Genomic DNA, 18,653 nt, shown 5'->3' on the forward strand with positions numbered 1-18,653 from the left:
TCTGATTCATTACTGTTTTATTTGGAAATCCTTTTAGGAAGGGTACTTACTGACTGAGGACTTGATGCTTTAGTGGTACTGGTGAATATGGGCATTTATAATGGTTTCGGGATTTAGTTCGTGAGATTCTCTTGATCTCTTCATTACTCAAACCGAAATTATTCACGAGTGGTTTCAAAGCCCTTCCTGAGTGTCCCGAGCCACTGGGCTTGCAGAACTTTTAAGACTGAACCCGGGATGGAGGTAGGGCTGGGTCTTCAGGTTTCTCACTGCAAGAAGCATCTTACTTTAGTGGAACGGGGGCTTAAATCATCTTGGTGATTTGTGGAACTGCCTTTTCTGTCAACCTTTCCATCTCCTGGCATCAAGAACATGGAAATATTTTGAATCTCTATAACATAACTAGGGGGGAGCGGTCCTTCAGCCCAGCCTGCACCCACCTGCGCCCTCTTGCAGTCCGGGAGCCCTCGAGGGATGTCCAACTGATGGCTTAGGCCTGCTCCCTGGAGTCAGACATCCTTAGCACTGCCATGGAGAGGCTCCTGCCACTGCCACTGTGCGTGTCAGCCATGAGCCTGGCTCAGTGCTTCTGGCTGAGCAGCCCTCCCACAGTGCACTGACCACCAGGGGGCAGCTCCTGCATTGAGCGTCTGCCTCCTGGTGGTCAGTGTGCATCATAGCAACCGGTCATTCCACTGTTCGTTCTATTTGCATATTGGCCTTTTATTATATAGGAACATGGTGAAGAGCATGGGTTCTGGTGTGTGCCGGGTCAAATCCCAGCCACTTACTTCTTGGGTGTTCTTAGGTTCGTTATAACGTCTCTGGTTTCAGTGTCTTCATCTCTATGGTAGGGATGACAACTAGTGCCTTTCTTAAAGGGTGGTTTTGAGGATTAAAATAATTATACATCTAAAGCATCTCAAATAGTTATGTCACATGGAGTTCAGAAATTTACACTCTTTTCCTTGCCATGCATGGCAGTAGTTATTCTTCTGCCCCCATTCCCTAGTCCAGCGCCCGGGAACACTCAGCTCTCCTTCCCTTGCTAGACATTGCTCACTCACCCTGGGATTTGCTTCCGAGCCTAGAACACAATATTTGAATCCTTCTCAACATTATAATGGATCCAAATCAGAGCAAAAGATAAAACCTATTCTCCAAGGCAGATTTTTTGTAGAGTTCTTGATTTTATTTCTTGCTTCAATTTGATATGCTGATTACAAACCTGGGTTATTTGTTTGTATTAAGATTCAGAGCATTTTTATTATAAAAAAAAAAAACACATATAAGGGTGTGGCTTCTATAGCCAGAAATAGAGTCTAATTCTAAGACAAGTTTTGCGAGTGAATTATTACTAACTTGAGTGCCTTTCATTTTATATTCAGAAGAAAATGAGTAAGGCTTCCTATCACAGATACTTTGAAATGTTGAAATGAATGTGCAGAATGAAAGCTAGCACTATAATGGCAGCTAAGTTTTTGGAAGCTATTATTCACATGATGCCATGAATTCTGTAGGATCTTTCCCAGATGTTATAAAGGAAGCTTTTTAGTGAGGGCTTGGTGTATGGGCAGCCAATACTTCCTTAGTTTTAAAAGAAGAATTAAAACAAGATTACAAGTCCTTACCACGTACCAAACATTGACCTAAGTGCTTTATATTTACTACTTAAAATAGCCTATTAGGTAGCATGATTATTCCCATTTTACAGGAGAGGAAACTGAGGCATAAAGAGGGTAAGCAACCTCTCAGGTTGGTACAGAGGTAGAGAGCTGAGACTCAAACCTAGGAAGGCCGATAGCCAGGTGGGCAACCTTAACACCTAATTATGCTGCTGCCTACAAAGAAGAAACTGAGAAGATGAAAGTAGTAACTTATAGAAGTCTTCAGTGCCAGGATAAGGGATTTTATGTTGATTTGGCAAAAAGTGAAAGCCAGGGAAGGTTTTCCTGAGGGGCGGGTAACACAGTGAGAGCTGGGCTTTTTGGATCTTCTGCCAGGTGCAGCGTGCGGGCTGGCTTAAAGGGAAGAGAGATCAGAGGTGATTGTTAGTAGCTGAGAAGCAATGAGAATGTGGGTCTGGGAAACAGGGTTAAGATAAGAGCTTGAGGACACCTGTATTAGGTTGTGCTGAGGAGGAAAAGGAGACCTAGAAACACAGGCAGAGACGCTGGAGGGGTGAGACCCAGGCCGTGCAGTGCCAGGCGAGGGAGGTGCTTCAGGAATGGAAAACCACAGAGCTCAGAGAGGACTGGCATGAAACACAAATTAGCGGGTTGTTATTGCGCAGCCAGGATGAGGCAGGCATCGCCCTGGAGGAGGATCCGCAGAAAAATGTTCTCCTGTGCTGCGGACACCGCTGCTTCTAAGTGAGGTAACCTTTGGCAAGTTTAACTTCTTTCTAAAGCTTGGCTGCTGTTCTGGACTATGGTGACTTAAGAAAGACCTTACTCGGTTTAAATGGCCTGAGCCCTTGCCGTCTTTCCAGCTCTGGGATCTGTAACTCTGGGGTCCACATTGTGAACAGCAGTCGTTGGAAATGTTGGTGTCAAGGTGTGGCTGGTGGTTTGGCTGGCACTTCTAGGCAAGTCAGAAGGCGATGCAGAGAGTGAAGCATGCCCTACAGGCATAATCTGAGAGGGGTCCTATACAGGGGCGGGCAAAAGTAGGCCTACAGTTGAAACACAGAGTTTATGCTTGTATTCTTATTAACTAGTATTGTTTCCATATGAGCAACTGTAAGCCTCATGTTGCCCACCTCTGAGTTTCCTCTCAAAAATAACCAGTAGTGTCACAGCGATACTGGTCGTAAATGGGAGGATACGACTGAAAACAACACAGAAATGAAAATGACTAGGGAATTTACAGAGAAAACTCAAACAGCCCCTACATGGTGAAAGTGACTTCTCTGAGAGTCTCCCTAGTGTCTTCCAAGAAAATTCTGTTGATTGGAAATTTTAAAAGGTCAAGCCCAAAGGACTTTTAAAAAAGATAGCATGGCATTTAGAACAATCTTCCAGTTCTTCTAAAAACTATTTCTGGTGAAGCCCTGATCCTCTCAGTGGCACATCATTCCTTTCCCCTCGGACTGCAGCGGGGGTCCTCAAACACACCCATCACCTGGGGATCTCCTTAAAATGCATGTTTGACTCAGCAGATGAAGGGGTGGAGCTGAGACTCTTGTCTATCAAGCTCCCAGGTGATGCCCCTGTTGCTGGTCAATGGACCACACTTGGAGTAGCAGGGTCTGCAATATTTAGCTTTTCTTCTCACAACATAATCATACTCAGTCTGAAACAGTGTAACTTGGCTCCCTCTCCAGACTGAACTCTGTTCCCCATATCCTGAAGTAGAAGAGTACGCATGCATAATGAGGGCTAGCTATCAATAGATTGATCATTTCTGTCCTCTGTCAGGGGTTTGTGGTTTTCAATGATGTCGATAATTTGAATTGTTATAGGTAGGGGCTCTTTCCTTTTAACTGAGAGATTGAAGCAAATCTGTTGTTTAGAAATAGGCATCAGAATGCAGTCTAAAATTTTCATATAAACTTAAACATACATTTACTCTATGACCCATGAAGACATATGCCCACCAAAAGACTTGTGCTAAAATGGTCAATGTAGCTTTATTTACAGCAACCAAAAACTGGGAGAAAAAAAATGTCTATTAGCTGGTGAATTGATAATTATGGTATAGCCACACAATGAACTATTCCTTAGCAATAAAAAGGAATGAATTCCTGGTAGCAGCAACACCGTGGACATTTTTTCCAATTATACTATTGAAATAAGCCAGAAATAAGAATTTATATGAACTTTTAGAAAAAGCAAAAAACTACAGTGATAAACCGATCAAGAGACAGGAACTGGGGAAGGGAGCTGACTACAAAGAGGAACTTTTGGGGTTGATGAAAATGTTTAGTATGATTTTGGTGGCTGTTACATGATCATATGCATTTGTCAAAACTCATCAGATTGAACACTTAAAAGTGGATAATTTTATTATAAAAAATTTTTATCTCAGTAAACTTAATTGAAAAAAATGGCCATAATCATTAACTTGTTAAGAATACCTAATATTCCTTGGAGGCTATCTTATTAGTGGGAAATTAATATAAGGAAATAGAGACAGTGTCCCCTCTGGGAGAAAATATGAAGAAACTGTAGGAACATAAGAAGTTCCCTTAAAAACTTCTTTGTGTATTTTCAGTATAGCTGAATCTAAAGGGAGAAATCTTGAAAACAGGAACTTCACTTTATTCTTAGCATCCAGAATAATATGCTATTAGTTGAATGATTTGAGTGTGTCCCGCTGTGCTACTAAAAAAAATAAATAAATAAATTCTGTTGAAACATCATTTTTCTTTTCTTTCTTTTTTTGTATTCTTTGCAGTGAGCACATCCAACTTTCAGGGGAAGATTCAGTCATCTGCTTTGATAGTGACAGTGTAGCTTTAATTAGATGGACGTATCTGTCTATGAAAGTCTAGTAAAAGCACTGGCTTTCTTCAAACACTGAAAGAGAAGGTATATGTATATGTGTATAGATTATAGAAACTAGCTGCTTATCATGGTATTAACAGAATTGGGGGAAGAGGAGAGAAAATAAGTTAATTATATATGTTTTTGTGCCTTGCAGAAATAAACATAACAATGTATTTAGAAACCACTTAGAATGTGTACAGTTGGTCCAATTTGTTGATATTATACAAAAAGGGTTTTTTTGGTGGGGGAGGGGCACATAAATCAACTTACAATTTTATATTAACTTACTCAGCAATATCAGAATTTCTCCCCCTTAATTTTTATAAAAGCAGTAGCTCAACACCTCATATTTAAATTTAGCTTTTTCAGTAATATCGCATATTACTTAATTTTATATATGCTATTTTATTCTTCATATATGCCCTATTGAGCATTTTTAGGTCCTTCTAGCAAAATCCTGTCAACTAGACTACCGATTCACTACTGATTCTCTTTAATTGTGAAATGAAGAGTTTTTCATATTATAATGTGTCTAAGTAAGTGTATTTTAATAAACGCATACATTTAATGCATATCCTCTTGCTTTACTTTAAAAAGTTATTAAGTGGATATATTAAATTCATGATGTCATAGTTTAAAAATATAGTAATTATCATTTCCTACAGTGTACAATTGAAAAAAAAAAAAACACAACCCAGACAGATCTGAGTTTGAATTCTGGCCACTGCTCTGGGAATTGAGCATCTTCAGCCCAGGGGGAGGGTAGTACCCCTGCTGCATCATTGTGTGTGCGAAGGGCTTAGTGTGGTGCTAGGCATTTAGGAAGCACTTAGTGAGCTGTGCCACTATTCACAGGATCATCAACACCAGAGGGTGGAGGTCCTTGGTATGGAAATGAGGTCATGGACACATTTGGACCATCCAATTGGTAATAAGGACTACACTTAAAAGAGGTGGTAAATGAGTTGAGGAGAACTGAGGCCTTTACGTCTGTCACGGTGGGCCCTTTGTGTCTCTGTAAGGCTTGTCTGTATGAAGATGGCTAGGTCTGGGGGGCTTAGTGCACCCATAGGGCTGGGCCAGAATCTAGACATTAATGCACAGCTAGAGCTGGAGCGAATGCTCCCATGGGCATGTGATTGCAGAGACTAGTCATAAACCGAGTAATAAATACAAGGAGGAAGGAGGGCAGGATGTAAGATCTGTTGGCCAAGTTCTGACAGTCTTGGGGAGAGGTCATTGTGAGCTGAGGATGGTGGAGACCTGAATGGAGAAGGGCCTCTCCCAGGGATGGATGGACACAGGCTGTCAGCAGGGCCACCTGGTAAGGTTGTGGAGATGAGCTGTGAACAGGGGCACCTGGCTAAGGGGAAAGTTATGGCTGAAACCCTGCCCATGCCAAGATAATGTGGCCATGGGGCTATGTGAAGACAGAGGGCATGTCCTTTTCTAATGTGCACAGCTTTGCAAGTTATTGGGTATTCCTGTTGAGCAGCAGTGCATTGGGTGTGAGAGGAGACAGCATCAGGAGAGCAGGATATCTGTCACCGAGGAAGCAGAGAGCATATGAGGATAGAATGGATGAAGAATGGTTTGGGATCCCACTTACTAACAAATTTGAAGTTCAGCTGCAGAGCTGCTGGATGGCTGAAGGAGAAGAATGCAGACATTGAAGAACGAGGCTCTAGGTCAGGGACCTGGACAACCCAGGTCCAGAGGATATGTCCAAAGTCAGCGTGGAGTCAGCGGGAATCTGACCAACCGGTTGAGCAGCTACTTGAGAGCTCCTGGGGCTCCCTTTTCTTGGGCCAGAGTCAGTCCCAGAGTGCAAAGTGGGGCTGAGACTACATGTGGGCATCAGGAAGCACCCGCAGCCAGGTCTAGAGGGAACTGGCACAGAGAGGCCAGGCAGGCGGGTCTGTGTGTACATGCTCAGCTTTGTGAAGAGTGAAATTGAGGGCTTTTATTCCTTGGTGTTGTGTGATATTGAGATGCCCACAGGGTTTCTGTCCTTGGTGAATAGAACAATGCTTCCAGAATTATTGCTGAATATACCTTTTTTCCTAGTAGGTTGTTGGAAGTAGCATTAGGAGAGCCTAAAAATAAAAATACAGTCAATTTCAAGTGACATTTTATAGGTTCTTTTTTGTTTGTTTGTTTTTATAAGTAATGCTCTCATGGTTGCTCTGGGACTCGGGAGTATGCATGGCATGAACCGAGCACCCTCTAATTTGATTCTTATGCATACTACAGTTTGAGAACCACTGCTCTAGGACATTCAACAGAACCATGGAGAAAAAAAATTAATGGATTTACTAAAATCCAGAGGAATGGGATTAGGAAAAACAAGGTTGGGAGTAATAGGGTTTTATTTTAGCACAGTTTCTGACTATAAGCTTTCCATTTCACCAACCCCTGGAATTGATACTGCTCAAGGAGCTGGTGCGATAGACGGATTAGAGAGACATTCTGTGATGACAGTCTGGTATCAGAAGGATGTGCCTGTGTGCATTTGTAAAAAAAAAGCTCACATCGGGAAGGAGGCATGGCTCTGGTCTGGGAAATAAGGGTTTGAGTCCTGGTTCCGCTGCTTATCAGCTCAGAAAAGTGACTGCTGCTCTCAGAGCTTCAGTTTCCTCATCCGTACATGAGAGTTGTAAGTTGACCACACCCCTCACAAATGTGAGGGTTACGTGAGATAATACGCCCCAAGCACTTATCACAGGCTTGGCACATGCTAAGCACTCATATATCTTAAGATTCTCATCAGCCATTATTCACGGGGCATTTTCCAAATATGAAGCATTTGGGGTAAAAAAAATTAATACAGAGCATCTAGTTATAGTATCTGCAACTATCTCCAACAACGTCTACTTGTCTTCCATGTGGCAGGCATTGTTAGAAGCGCTGGAAACAAAATGATAGACAAGACAGACAGTCCTGCTCTCGGAGCGTTCAGTCCAGTGGGGATAACCACTCTACTATCTGCTGTGGTCTCTGTATCTGAGTAAATCCTTTTTCCCTCCCTGGTTCTTTCCCTCCAGGCTCTCATGTCCCAGAGCAGTACTTCTCACACTTGAGCAGGCGTAAGAACCAGATTGGAAGGTGCTTGTTTCAAAGCACTTACCTGAGGGGATTCAGATCAAGTAGGGAATGTTGACCAGCCCAGCTGGTGCTGACTCAGGCACCTGCCAAGTCAGTTTGGAGAACATTGCCCGGGGGCCACTTCCCTTTCGCCAATATCTGAATTTGCCCTTTTGGAACCCTAACCGCCAGCAGAGCACTGTCAGGAAGTTATAGATTAGAATTCTCTTTTGAGTTCCCCTCCTGCCTTTTATTTTGAGAGACAGGACGGCACCAGGAATAGAACCCTGAGCACAAGTGGTCAGACTGTCAGTCTATTTCTGTCTCCCAGACTGTGTGACCTGGGTCAGCTCACTTCAGAAACTTTCAGTTCCCTCACGCGTTAAAGTCGTGCCCGCACACCCACTTACCAAGCTTGTTTTGATCCTCAAGTGAAGTGGACATACAAGTGTTTTAAAGCTCTGCACAAACTAAAATACACTTTTATTTTTAAAGAGACGGAAAAACTGTTGCTAGGATTGAGCTCACTTTTGCAGATGTAGGTTGTTCATATATTGGATTAAATACAATTTAAGAAATAAACGTTTGATCTCTGCCAATAGTAAGTCCTACTCTCCCTTGAGACCCTCTAGTCACACTTTAGATGAACAATTGCTTCTATGATATAAACCGCAAAGGGTGTCTTAGAGAACCTGGGTTTAAGAGCAGCTGCAGCCAAGAAGCTGGCGCCTGTCGTGTTTAGTGTCAAGAACTGGAAAACCTGCTTGTTTTGGTAAATGAAGCTATATTGAAGGACCTTATAATTTTTTAAAAAAGATTGTTAATTGATTTTAAGGGAGAGAAGATGGGAGAGGGAGAGAGAGAGAAACATTGATGTGAGAGCAAAACATTGATCAGCTGCCTCCTGCATGCTCCCTCCTGGGAATCAAACCCGCAGCCTTTCAAGTGCATGGGATGATGCCCAACCAATTGAGCAACACCGACCGGGGCTATAATTTAAAAACAAAACATAACAGGCATTCTAACTAGTTTTCCTTTGAACACTTTTGCTCAAAGCAAAATGGTCCTCCCATTTATAAAATATAATTAGAGAATGTGTTTATTTCTGGAAGATATTTCCTGTGAGCAAACAGGAACTATAGTTTATCACAGGGATATCCTGGCTGGTCCAAGTCTGTTTTGCAACTTGAATATGGATGCTTTGAATTGTCTGTGAAATACAAGAGAGTGGCTGAGCTTCCTAAATGTTCTCAGGTGGTGTATGCAGCAGCTCCTCAAAGAGCAGGCGCATTGTACTTTCTGGGAAAAAAAAAAAAAAAAAAAAGAACATTCTCTCGTACTTCTTTGTTTACAACTAAACCACATTTGTGAATGAAAATGTTGATTACCCATACTTCTGTGCTCTGTGAAATAATACATAAATTTCCCCAAATCTGTGTTTTGGGTGACAGATAAGCAAATTGAAATGTAAATACTGAACTTTTCCTCTATGTTATATGCTACCTTATTTAGATGTAAATATGTCTTTAGCCCTGGCCGGTTTGGCTCAGTGGATAGGGCGTCAGCCTGCGGACTGAAAGATCCCCGGTTTGATTCTGGTCAGGGGCATGTACCTTGGTTGCGGGTACATCCCCAGTGGAGGGTGTGCAGGAGGCACCTGATCGATGTTTCTCTCTCATCAATGTTTCTAACTTTCTATCTCTCTCCCTTCCTCCCTGTAAAAAAATCAATAAAATATATTTTTTAAAAAAATTGCTGATACTGGTGTCATCCTTGTTGGATGTTTGCATAAATGATGTTATTCGGGGTGGAGCCTTAAATATTTACTTTGAGTATTTAAGTAGTTGTCTGGTGATTGTTTTGGCCCATGGTAAAATACCTTCCAAGATAGTCTTAAACATATTCTATATTCATATTCGGGCGATACCTCCACAGGCAGGAAAAAAAAAGTTGCATTCAGTCTTTGGGATGAGATAAGCTCCCTGTCCGCACTGACAGCCCTACTTGTCATCATGAAGCGTGGCTCATGGCCTCCGGCCAAAGTGTTTCACCGCTCTCACCCATACAGTGAATTGCCTTTTAGAACCAGCTGGAGGCCAGTTCCTTGACAGTTCTCTGCTCATCCAGCACAAGAGGAGGAAGGAAAGCTAACATTTGTTGCACATATTAGAAGGGCCCGTGTCTGGGCTGGCTATCTTGTCTGTCTGAGCCACCAGCCACTTCAGTGATGTGTCTAAGTATCCCAAGCACCTCACTGGCTTGAACTTTGACTCAGATAATCCCAAACCTTAATTCTCTCCATCACTTAGATTTTACTAATGATTTCTCAATAAACAGAACCATGCTTCCCCCCCCCACACACACACATACTTAATATTCAATTTATTTCTTGCTTAATACCAAAATAAATTTAAGGTCATTTTAAAAATACCCTATAATACATCAAGATAGCATGCATTACAGTGAGTGAGGAAGACGGACCAAAGTGCAAAGGGAGGCACAGCCTGAGGGGATGGAAGCAGCAGACCTTCATATCCCTCACATGCTTTGTTCCCTTTGCCATCAGCAGATGCTGGGCTTTCTGCAAAAGCAACGCCCAACTGCATCTTCCTGTCGGACCAATAAGAATACAGCACAGGCCGCATTAAGCATAAACCCATGCATTTAACTGTGTAGCAAAAGAGAACAGCTGACTTTATGTTAGTGCACACAGACCCTGGGAAAAATCCTGAGAATGAAAACTTCCCCCTTAAGTGGAGGGCAGGGAAAGACCAAAGAAACAGATTGGCCACTCCAGGCTGGTAATTAATAGAGTTTATTAAGGGAAACTTACATATGACGCATGTTTTAGGCTGTTGGAAGACAAACTGGATGCCACCAGAACAGCAGAAGCCTAAGATCAGAAAGAAAAATATTTAGTAGGGACTTGAATTGGGAGATCTTCTCCCTCTATGAGAATTACACTGTGGCCTTATTTTTAGATGTTTATGTGGCCGCAGTCTTTGGAAGCTGACCAGACTGTGTAAACCATACATGTGGGCGAGGGGAGGTGGTGCTTCCTGGCGTGAGGAGGTGAATACGGGGAGGAACATGCCAGACCAGGACTCCTACCCTCTCTCCTATTTCAATAGTGCTTCCGTGGCTCCTCATTGCATTAGGATAACAGGATCCCACCAGAGACTGAGCAGTTCCTCCCCACACAGGGCTGGGGAGTATCTGACTCACCCTGGGACATCCCATTGCAGACACTGTCCCAGGTCCGGGGACCATAGGGCCTGGTGCTCTGTATCATAGTTTGTTGGACCATCTGGTGTGAATGAATCAAAATTATACCTATTTTTTTTTGTCAGATTGGCAAAAAGATATATTTTTTTGGTGTGCCACAGAATTGTAGTAATTAGTTTATGTGTGCCACGAGATGAAAAAGGTTGAAAATCACTGATATAGGAGATGGAACCTCCATTCAATAACTGTATGGACCAGGTCACTGTATTTTTAAAGGCAGCCCTGCTTATTTGCTACGCCTACTCTTCCGGTACACCCAACTGTAGTGCCAACTGATGGCTCACTCGCTAAAGTGTGTATTTTTGCCAAGGCATCTGATTCCTGGTTACCAAGGTGTGGATGCCTTATAGGCAGGGACATGGAAGACAAGGTCTGACTCATGTTCTTGTGAGTCCAAATCTCTTGTCCCCATAAAGATTTGTTCGTAATTATCCACCTTTCCCTTTATAGTCATTGTGCCATAAAGGCACTCCCTTTAAACGGCCCACCTGTCAGTATATAGGATCAGCGGTCAAGGTTCATTCATGATTACCAACCAAACAGCTCCTAATTCAGCCCATTGTTCCTGTTTCCACCCAGGTAGTGTTGGTGGATGGTTGGATGGTAACTGCCATCCAGGTAGATGGATTATCCTGCCTAGAGTCCTACCAGGCTCCAGCCGGAACTTCCCATATTCCTTCTTTGCAGATTGCCAGGGCTGGCTCAGGAACAGGAATGGGAGCGTTTGGAGGGTCCGTAGATTCAACAGGGCTTAATAATTGCTGCCTCTCTGAAGGCAGAGGACTATTTGACGGTGCTACTCTATTGTCAGTAAACATGCCATTCAGTGAGTGTGGGAGTCTGAGCCGTGGAAGAGCCAGTTCCACGGACCATGTTGTCTGTCCGCCCACCCTTAACAGCAAGGGAAGTTCTTATTGTAACTGCCCGCTCTTTGGTAAGAGCACTGTATGCATTGTCAGTAATTGCTCTTCTATTAGGGTATATCTGATACCAAATCCAAGGACACTCTTTCCTTTTGCTGTTTTTGCCAGAATGCCCAGCCCATGCCTCCAGGGTTACTGAAACGTCTAACTCAGATGGTAACCCTGCCGGGGACATTCCAAGGACTTTAATTTGACCAGTACTTTTATCTTCTCAAAGGCAGCCTGTTGTTTGCCTCCCTAAATCCCACATATGTCCCTACTTAACTAGACAATATAGTGGTTGAAGGCACTGTGCTATGTAGGGCATAAATGTTTACCAGTCCCCCAGAATTCCACAAAATTCTCTTCCAGATTTTTAGGGGATAGATTAGGCTAGTACTTTGTGACAATGCAGGTCTCATGCGACTCTAAAGGCCTTTACTGCAGTGCCCGGACCTGGAATTTTCTGCATATTCCCTGCCTGTCCTCCTTGTTGTAGGTGGTTCAGGAAAGCCTGCAAAGTTTTCTGCACAAAGGAAATCTTCACAGGTTAGCGTTAGGTCATCAATATGAGCCCATTTCACAGAGGTCAGGAAGGAAGACAGTGCCAGGTCCAGAGCCACCATCCCAGGGCACATGGTGGGGCGAGGCAGATAGCCTGGAGGGAGCAGCTGGAAGGCAAACCCAAGTGGGAACACATTTTCTCACAGTTCTTCGTCACTGTGAGGGCATCAGCCTTGCAGCAAGGAAAGGCAACAACCCATCCAGAAGATAAACACACAACAAGGATATAATGGAGGACACCACCAACTGTATCCGGTGGATGGTTGGATGGTAATTGCCATCAAGGTAGATGGAGTGGCAGTTGAAATAAGTCCTGCTTAAAGGCACTAGGGTGAATGAAGGAACGCAAATACTGAGACATGGAGTTTTCCAGAGAGCCTGGAAGAACCAAGTGACTGTCAGGTTTCCCATAGCCCTGTCTCTTCATTTGATTGACAACCCTTGTTTGCCCATCTTAATTTCCCTGACTCAGGAGCAGCTTGTTGCCATATTACAAGGACATCAGAACAGCAGAAATCTGGCAATGAGGGGTCATCTTTGCAGAAGCACGGTGGACTTCATCCATATGTGCCATAATCTTCATAGATTTTGTTGTTGCTGCCTTTTGCTGAAAGTCGTCCAGGGTTTTTTTTTATTGATTTCAGAGAGGAAGGGAGAGGGAGAGGGAAATAGAAACATCAATGATGAGAGAGAATCATTGATTGGGTGCCTCCTACATGTCCTACACTGGGGATCGAGCCCACAACTCAGACATATGCCCAGACTGGGAATTGAACCATGACCTCCTGGTTCATAGGCTCAACCAGTTAGCATGCTGGGCCAGAAAATTATTTTGCTAAAATATAGAATCTTTCTTTTCTAGGCAGCAAACTTATTATAATATCTTATCAGGAGCAGACCCACAATCCAAAAAAACTTTGTCTTTTTAACTGAGAGAAAGAGAACCAAACTCTGTTACAACATCTTACTTTTAATATTTAAATCCACTTAATTAAATCCATTTTAATCTTGGCAAGTTTGACCACACATTAAAAATATTTTCTTCAAAGGCTTCTTTCATAAACCTTCTACAGTTATTGCTAAAGCTGTCACCTAAAGGCCTTTTATTCTACTTACGTCTATTTATTTTATTGGGACTTAACAATTATGTTTAGATTACCCACAAAACTTGATGAGACTTTAGATAAAATCAGCCTTCATTCTAAATTATTTTTGCTGATTAATTTTAAGCCTAGGTAAAACAAAAGGTAAAGATGTACCTGTTTTAATTAAACTACCAAACATAAGCTAGTTTTAATATATTTTCCCAAATCTCTTGATCCTGAAAAGCATTTAGGTTGGTTTCTGTATTTCTGACAATTTTAGAATACTCACTCCTTAATTTAGTGCTTAAATCCTTTAAGCCAATTAAACATAGCTCTTTTACCAGTCAACAATACCACGTGAAGGTAGAAAGTACCACACAAACACCACATGTATATAGACACACATGAACATACAAACAGATGCACACAGAGACCTCATGGCTTCCATAGAAGAGTGTGCTCTGCTCAAAGGGCCTTTCCTCCCTCACCTCTGTCAGCCATCCCGAGCTAACAGAGTGTAGACATTCCCATGTCTTTTTCTAGTTTCAGTTCTCCTCCTACTTTTCTAACCATGGCATCTAGCTGGGTGTCAGTGGCCAGTCAAACCACCCACAATAGGGACCAGCCTATGGCTGTGGCCATGACTTTTCCTGCCTTGACACAGATGTTTGAGATCACCTGGCATTTTGGAGGCATCCCTGCACTCACACATATATCGAGTATAGGGGCCACCCCACATGGATGTATATGTCCAACCTGGGATTTCCCCTCCAGGTGCCCTTTTCCCAAAGCCCTTTTTTTTGGGGGGGGGGGGTCCTTCTGCCTGGCTTGCCAATTGTTAGTTATACTCAAACCCCGGAAAAGCCCAGAGAAAGAAAATCTACCTCTAAACTGGAGGATAGAAGAAAAGGCAAAGAAAGAAATTGACCACTCCAGTTTGGCAATTAATAGAGTTTATGAAGGGAAACTTAACCTAGGAGACACAACCAGGGTGGCTGCAAGGCAAAATAGATTCCTGCGCCCACTTGGCGGGTGCCAAAGGATTATATAGAGTAAAAAGGGGTGGGGGCGAGGGTAGTCACAGTACTAGTATGCGGATGCCAGCAGGTATGGGAAATCATGTGCTTGTCCAGGTCAGGACAGCAGCCGGTTCCGGGAACCAGCATGAAGTGGAGGCAGGGGAAAGGGTGCTGATTTATGTCAGATAAACATCAGTTCCCATCAGTCTCTAAGTGGTTGCAGTAAGAACCTCCCTCTTCTGTCCCGGGTCCCGCTTGTGCGTCCGCCGGCAGCCTCATTATGGGACAGTCTCTCCCCCACACTTTAGGGTTAGAAAACAAACAACAGTAAAATACACAAACATACTCAGCACATGTTTTTGTGTCATGTGTTGTCCCAGATGCCTGTCATTCTGGTGGTGTGCTCTCAAGTGTAAACACATGAGTTAAGGGGATTGTTTGATAAAATGTAGATACTACATGTGGTTTCCTTTGTTTAAAAATATTTGGGGAATGATGATAAATGCATGTTTGGGTCCTCAGGTTGGAAGAGGGGAACAGGCTTACCTAAGGTCCCCAAAGCTGGGAATTATGTGGAGTTGGGCCATGAACCCTGTCTTCTGATTTCCAACCAGTGTGGACGCTCCACAGGGATTATGTATACTAAATTAGAAGTATGTGTAAACAAAAGTTTGCTCGTTTAGTTTATTTGCTTTCCCCTGACATAGCATTCATTTTTAACTAACTTATCACAGTGGAATGCGGGGTGGTGGCTGCCTTAATAGCAGTGGGAAGCGCCAGCTGCCACCTGGGAGGCAAGATTGTCAGCCTTGACTGGATAGTCGCTACAGGTTAGCACACAGCCCACGCGCTCAGTAGTTCCAGAGGTCTCGACTCGAATAGAGCACAGCACAATTATGACATTTGTTATGATGACCTTCATTATCAAGGAAAGTTTAAATTATGTTCAGTGTATTCTACTTAGGAAGACAAAGGAATGATTTATTTTAAGAGTCCCATTTACACTTATTTCACCATGAAAAGGGAGGCAGCATTACATTATTTGGAAATGCATGCAACCACATTTGCACATTCTACACTGCATTACCCTGACTGAGGTTAACAGATATGGGTAGGAGTGAGAGGAGTGATACATGCAATTGTCCAGATGAACAAGAAATGTGCCAGAACCGGTTTGGCTCAGTGGATAGAGTGTCGGCCTGCGGACTCAAGGGTCCCGGGTTTGATTCTGGTCAAGGGCATGTACCTTGGTTGCAGGCACATCCCCAGTGGGGGGCGTGCAGGAGGCAGCTGATCAATGTTTCTCTCTCATTGATGTTTCTGGCTCTCTATCCCTCTCCCTTCCTCTCTGTAAAAAATCAATAAAATATATTTTTTTAAAAAAAGAAATGTATTAAGAGATGCAAGGGAAATAGTGTACTTGTTTAAAGTCACAGGCGTTGAAATAGAAGACCTATTGTGGAACCATATATGATAAGTTCGTCTTTTGTATTTAATTGCAGGTGGAAATGAGGACTTATTTATTTCTATCTTTGAAGTAAAAGTGAGAACTAAATAAGCATGTTTTGGGTTTTAAAAATATGTGTGTTCTCTAAAGGCTTTTTTTGCATTTATATTTTAGAAAGGTGTCAAGGTTTTTCTGTCTACAAATGTGTGATGAACTATACTGTCATTTAATACAAAGCACGTAATTAGCTGAATTTACCTGTGCTATGATATTGAAAAATCACATAGGTGCATCTAAAGGTGCATCAAAATTGAGGATATGGGAAATATTTTTAATAGCGCTTTTATCCATTTTTTATAAAATTAGAAAAAGGACTTGTAAAAATTGTAATGCATAACACTTAAAAGTCATTTCAAGGACTAAGGAAATGAAATGTTTATTTACATCTTAAGGCATATATTCACTTTCTATTGAGAGAGAGAAAAATAGATATTCATTACTGCTTCTGAAAGAAGTTTTCAAATTTCCATATAAAATTTTGTTCTGAGCGATTTTCTTTCTTTCTTATCCAACATGAGAAAGTAGTAGGGAAGCCACTAGCTTTGAAACAATGGAACTGTTTGTTGGGTTACGCATAGATTATGTTGTGTTGATAAAAGAGACTGAGAAAATGTCTCTTTCTGCACATTTAGTGGGCATTTTGAAAATAATAGGCCAACATAATTTTCTTCTAATTTTCCCTTTTTATGTGTTTATTCACAAGTACTTATAGTTGAGCCATTGGATAAGCGCATCTGTGTAACAGTCTTGCCTTTGGACTTTTGTTTCAGGAGAGCCAGCCATGAGAGGCTACCTCGTGGCTATCTTCCTGAGTGCTGTCTTCCTCTATTACGTGCTGCATTGTATATTATGGGGAACAAATGTCTATTGGTAAGTTTAATTTTTGCTATTTAAAAATAACTTCCAGCCCTAACCAGTTTGGCTCAGGGGATAGAGCGTCGGCCTGCAAACTGAAGGGTCCCAGGTTCGATTCTGGTCAAGGGCATGTACCTTGGTTGCGGGCACATCCGCAGTAGGGGGTGTGCAGGAGGCAGCTGATTGATGTTTCTCTCTCATCGATGATGTTTCTAACTATCCCTCTCCCTTCCTCTCTGTAAAAAAAAAAATCAATAAAATATATTTAAAAAATAAATAAAATGGTCTATTTTTTTAAAAAAAATAACTTCCAAACTAGTCTTTCACACAGACACACAAATGATATTAGAGGGACCTATTAAAATCGCCTGTAACATTTTGAAACTTTTCTAGCTTTCCATTATAAACCAGGGTTTTATTCTAGTACCCTATATGTTTTAATCTCTAACAGTTTTAAAAACTGACAAGCAACACCTTTTTATTGACTTTCTAGTGAAGCCGTGGTGTTGACCATCGTTGGGATATAACTGTCTTCATATAATATTTCATCTCCTTGAATTGGTGAAATGATTCTTGGACTCAGAGCTATTCAACCTTCCCAGCCTAAAATGCTTGGATAAGAGATTGTTTGGTGAAATGTAGATACTACCTATATCTTCCTTTGCTTAAAAATATTTGATGAATGATGTTATCTGTGTATTTTATAACCACTTTGAGTTAAAATGTCACATATAAAACTTTGAAGAGGTAAAGGTAGTTTTATTGCATAGAAAACTCTGCTAATAGGACTTTTACTCTTGTCCCCATTGTCAGTCCTTTGGGAAAAAAGTATTGATGACCCTTAAATCCAGAATGGGCAGTAGTATACGATTTTACCAAAATAAACCACACAACAACTTCCTGTCTTAGACAAAGTTTAGCTCTTTGTGCTAGCATTTCTATAGTAGATCCTAGATCATGTTTCTAGCCTGTGTTTCCTACATACAAATATAAATTGATACTTCTGGATTTAATCATCACTGTTTGATTGAAAAATAATTCTAATACTCCTCATGAAAGGACGTTAACAAATGGTCATCAGAAAAGACCCAATGCTAGGTGGGTGGCTTTAGCCACACGTTTTTGGCTTTGGACTTAAATATTTAGCTAGAGAACTTAGTCTGATTATATACTACATGAAAATTATACCACAAGAATCTCCTCCCATCTCCACCACATCCTGTCTCTGTCCCACACTTAGTAATGGAAGACAAAAACAAAAGAGAAGGAAGCTTACTAGATCGATATTTACTTACAAATACATTGTTGTCCTAGGAGAAATGGTGAAGACAATGAACTGTCTGAATTCATCAGTCTTTTTTTTTAATTTTAACGTATTGATTTAAGCAAGAGAGAGACACAGAAACACACACAGAGAGACACACACACAGAGAGACACAGAGACACATACAGAGAGAGACACACAGAGAGAGACACACAGAGAGACAGAGAGACTGACTTTGATTTGTTGTTCTGCCTAGTTATGCATTCATTGGATTATTATTTTTTTAATTTAAAATCTTTATTGTTTAAAGTATTACATGAGTCTCCTTTTTCCCCCATTGACCTCTCCCCAGCTGCTCCCACTCCCCAGCACATGCCCTCACCCCCTACCGTCTGTGTCCACTGGTTATGCTCATATGCATGCATACAAGTCCTTTGGTTGATATCTTCCACTCCCCCTCCCCTGCCTACCCTCTTATGTTGGACAGTCTGTTCAATGCTTCTATGACTCTGCCTCTATTTTTGTTTATTAGTTTATGTTGTTCATTATATTCCACAAATTAGTGAGATCATGTGGTATTTATCTTTCTCTGACTGGC

At 41.9% G+C, this 18,653-nt stretch overlaps 1 protein-coding gene across 8 annotated transcripts in view; it reads left to right on the plus strand.

Annotated features, from left to right (window-relative positions):
- Window positions 1-18,653, plus strand: part of ST3GAL6 (ST3 beta-galactoside alpha-2,3-sialyltransferase 6) — a 109,891-nt gene that overhangs the window by 24,164 nt on the left and 67,074 nt on the right. For all 8 annotated transcript variants that reach the window (XM_059687953.1, XM_059687956.1, XM_059687955.1 and 5 more), the window contains exon 3: window positions 16,707-16,806. In XM_059687953.1, the coding sequence (XP_059543936.1) occupies window positions 16,718-16,806 (89 nt within the window). In that variant the 5' untranslated portion in view covers window positions 16,707-16,717. The remainder of the gene's footprint in view (window positions 1-16,706; window positions 16,807-18,653) is intronic.

The sequence above is a fragment of the Myotis daubentonii genome, chromosome 3 (genome assembly GCF_963259705.1).
Source record: "Myotis daubentonii chromosome 3, mMyoDau2.1, whole genome shotgun sequence".
In the NCBI taxonomy this organism is placed as follows: Eukaryota; Metazoa; Chordata; class Mammalia; order Chiroptera; family Vespertilionidae; genus Myotis; species Myotis daubentonii.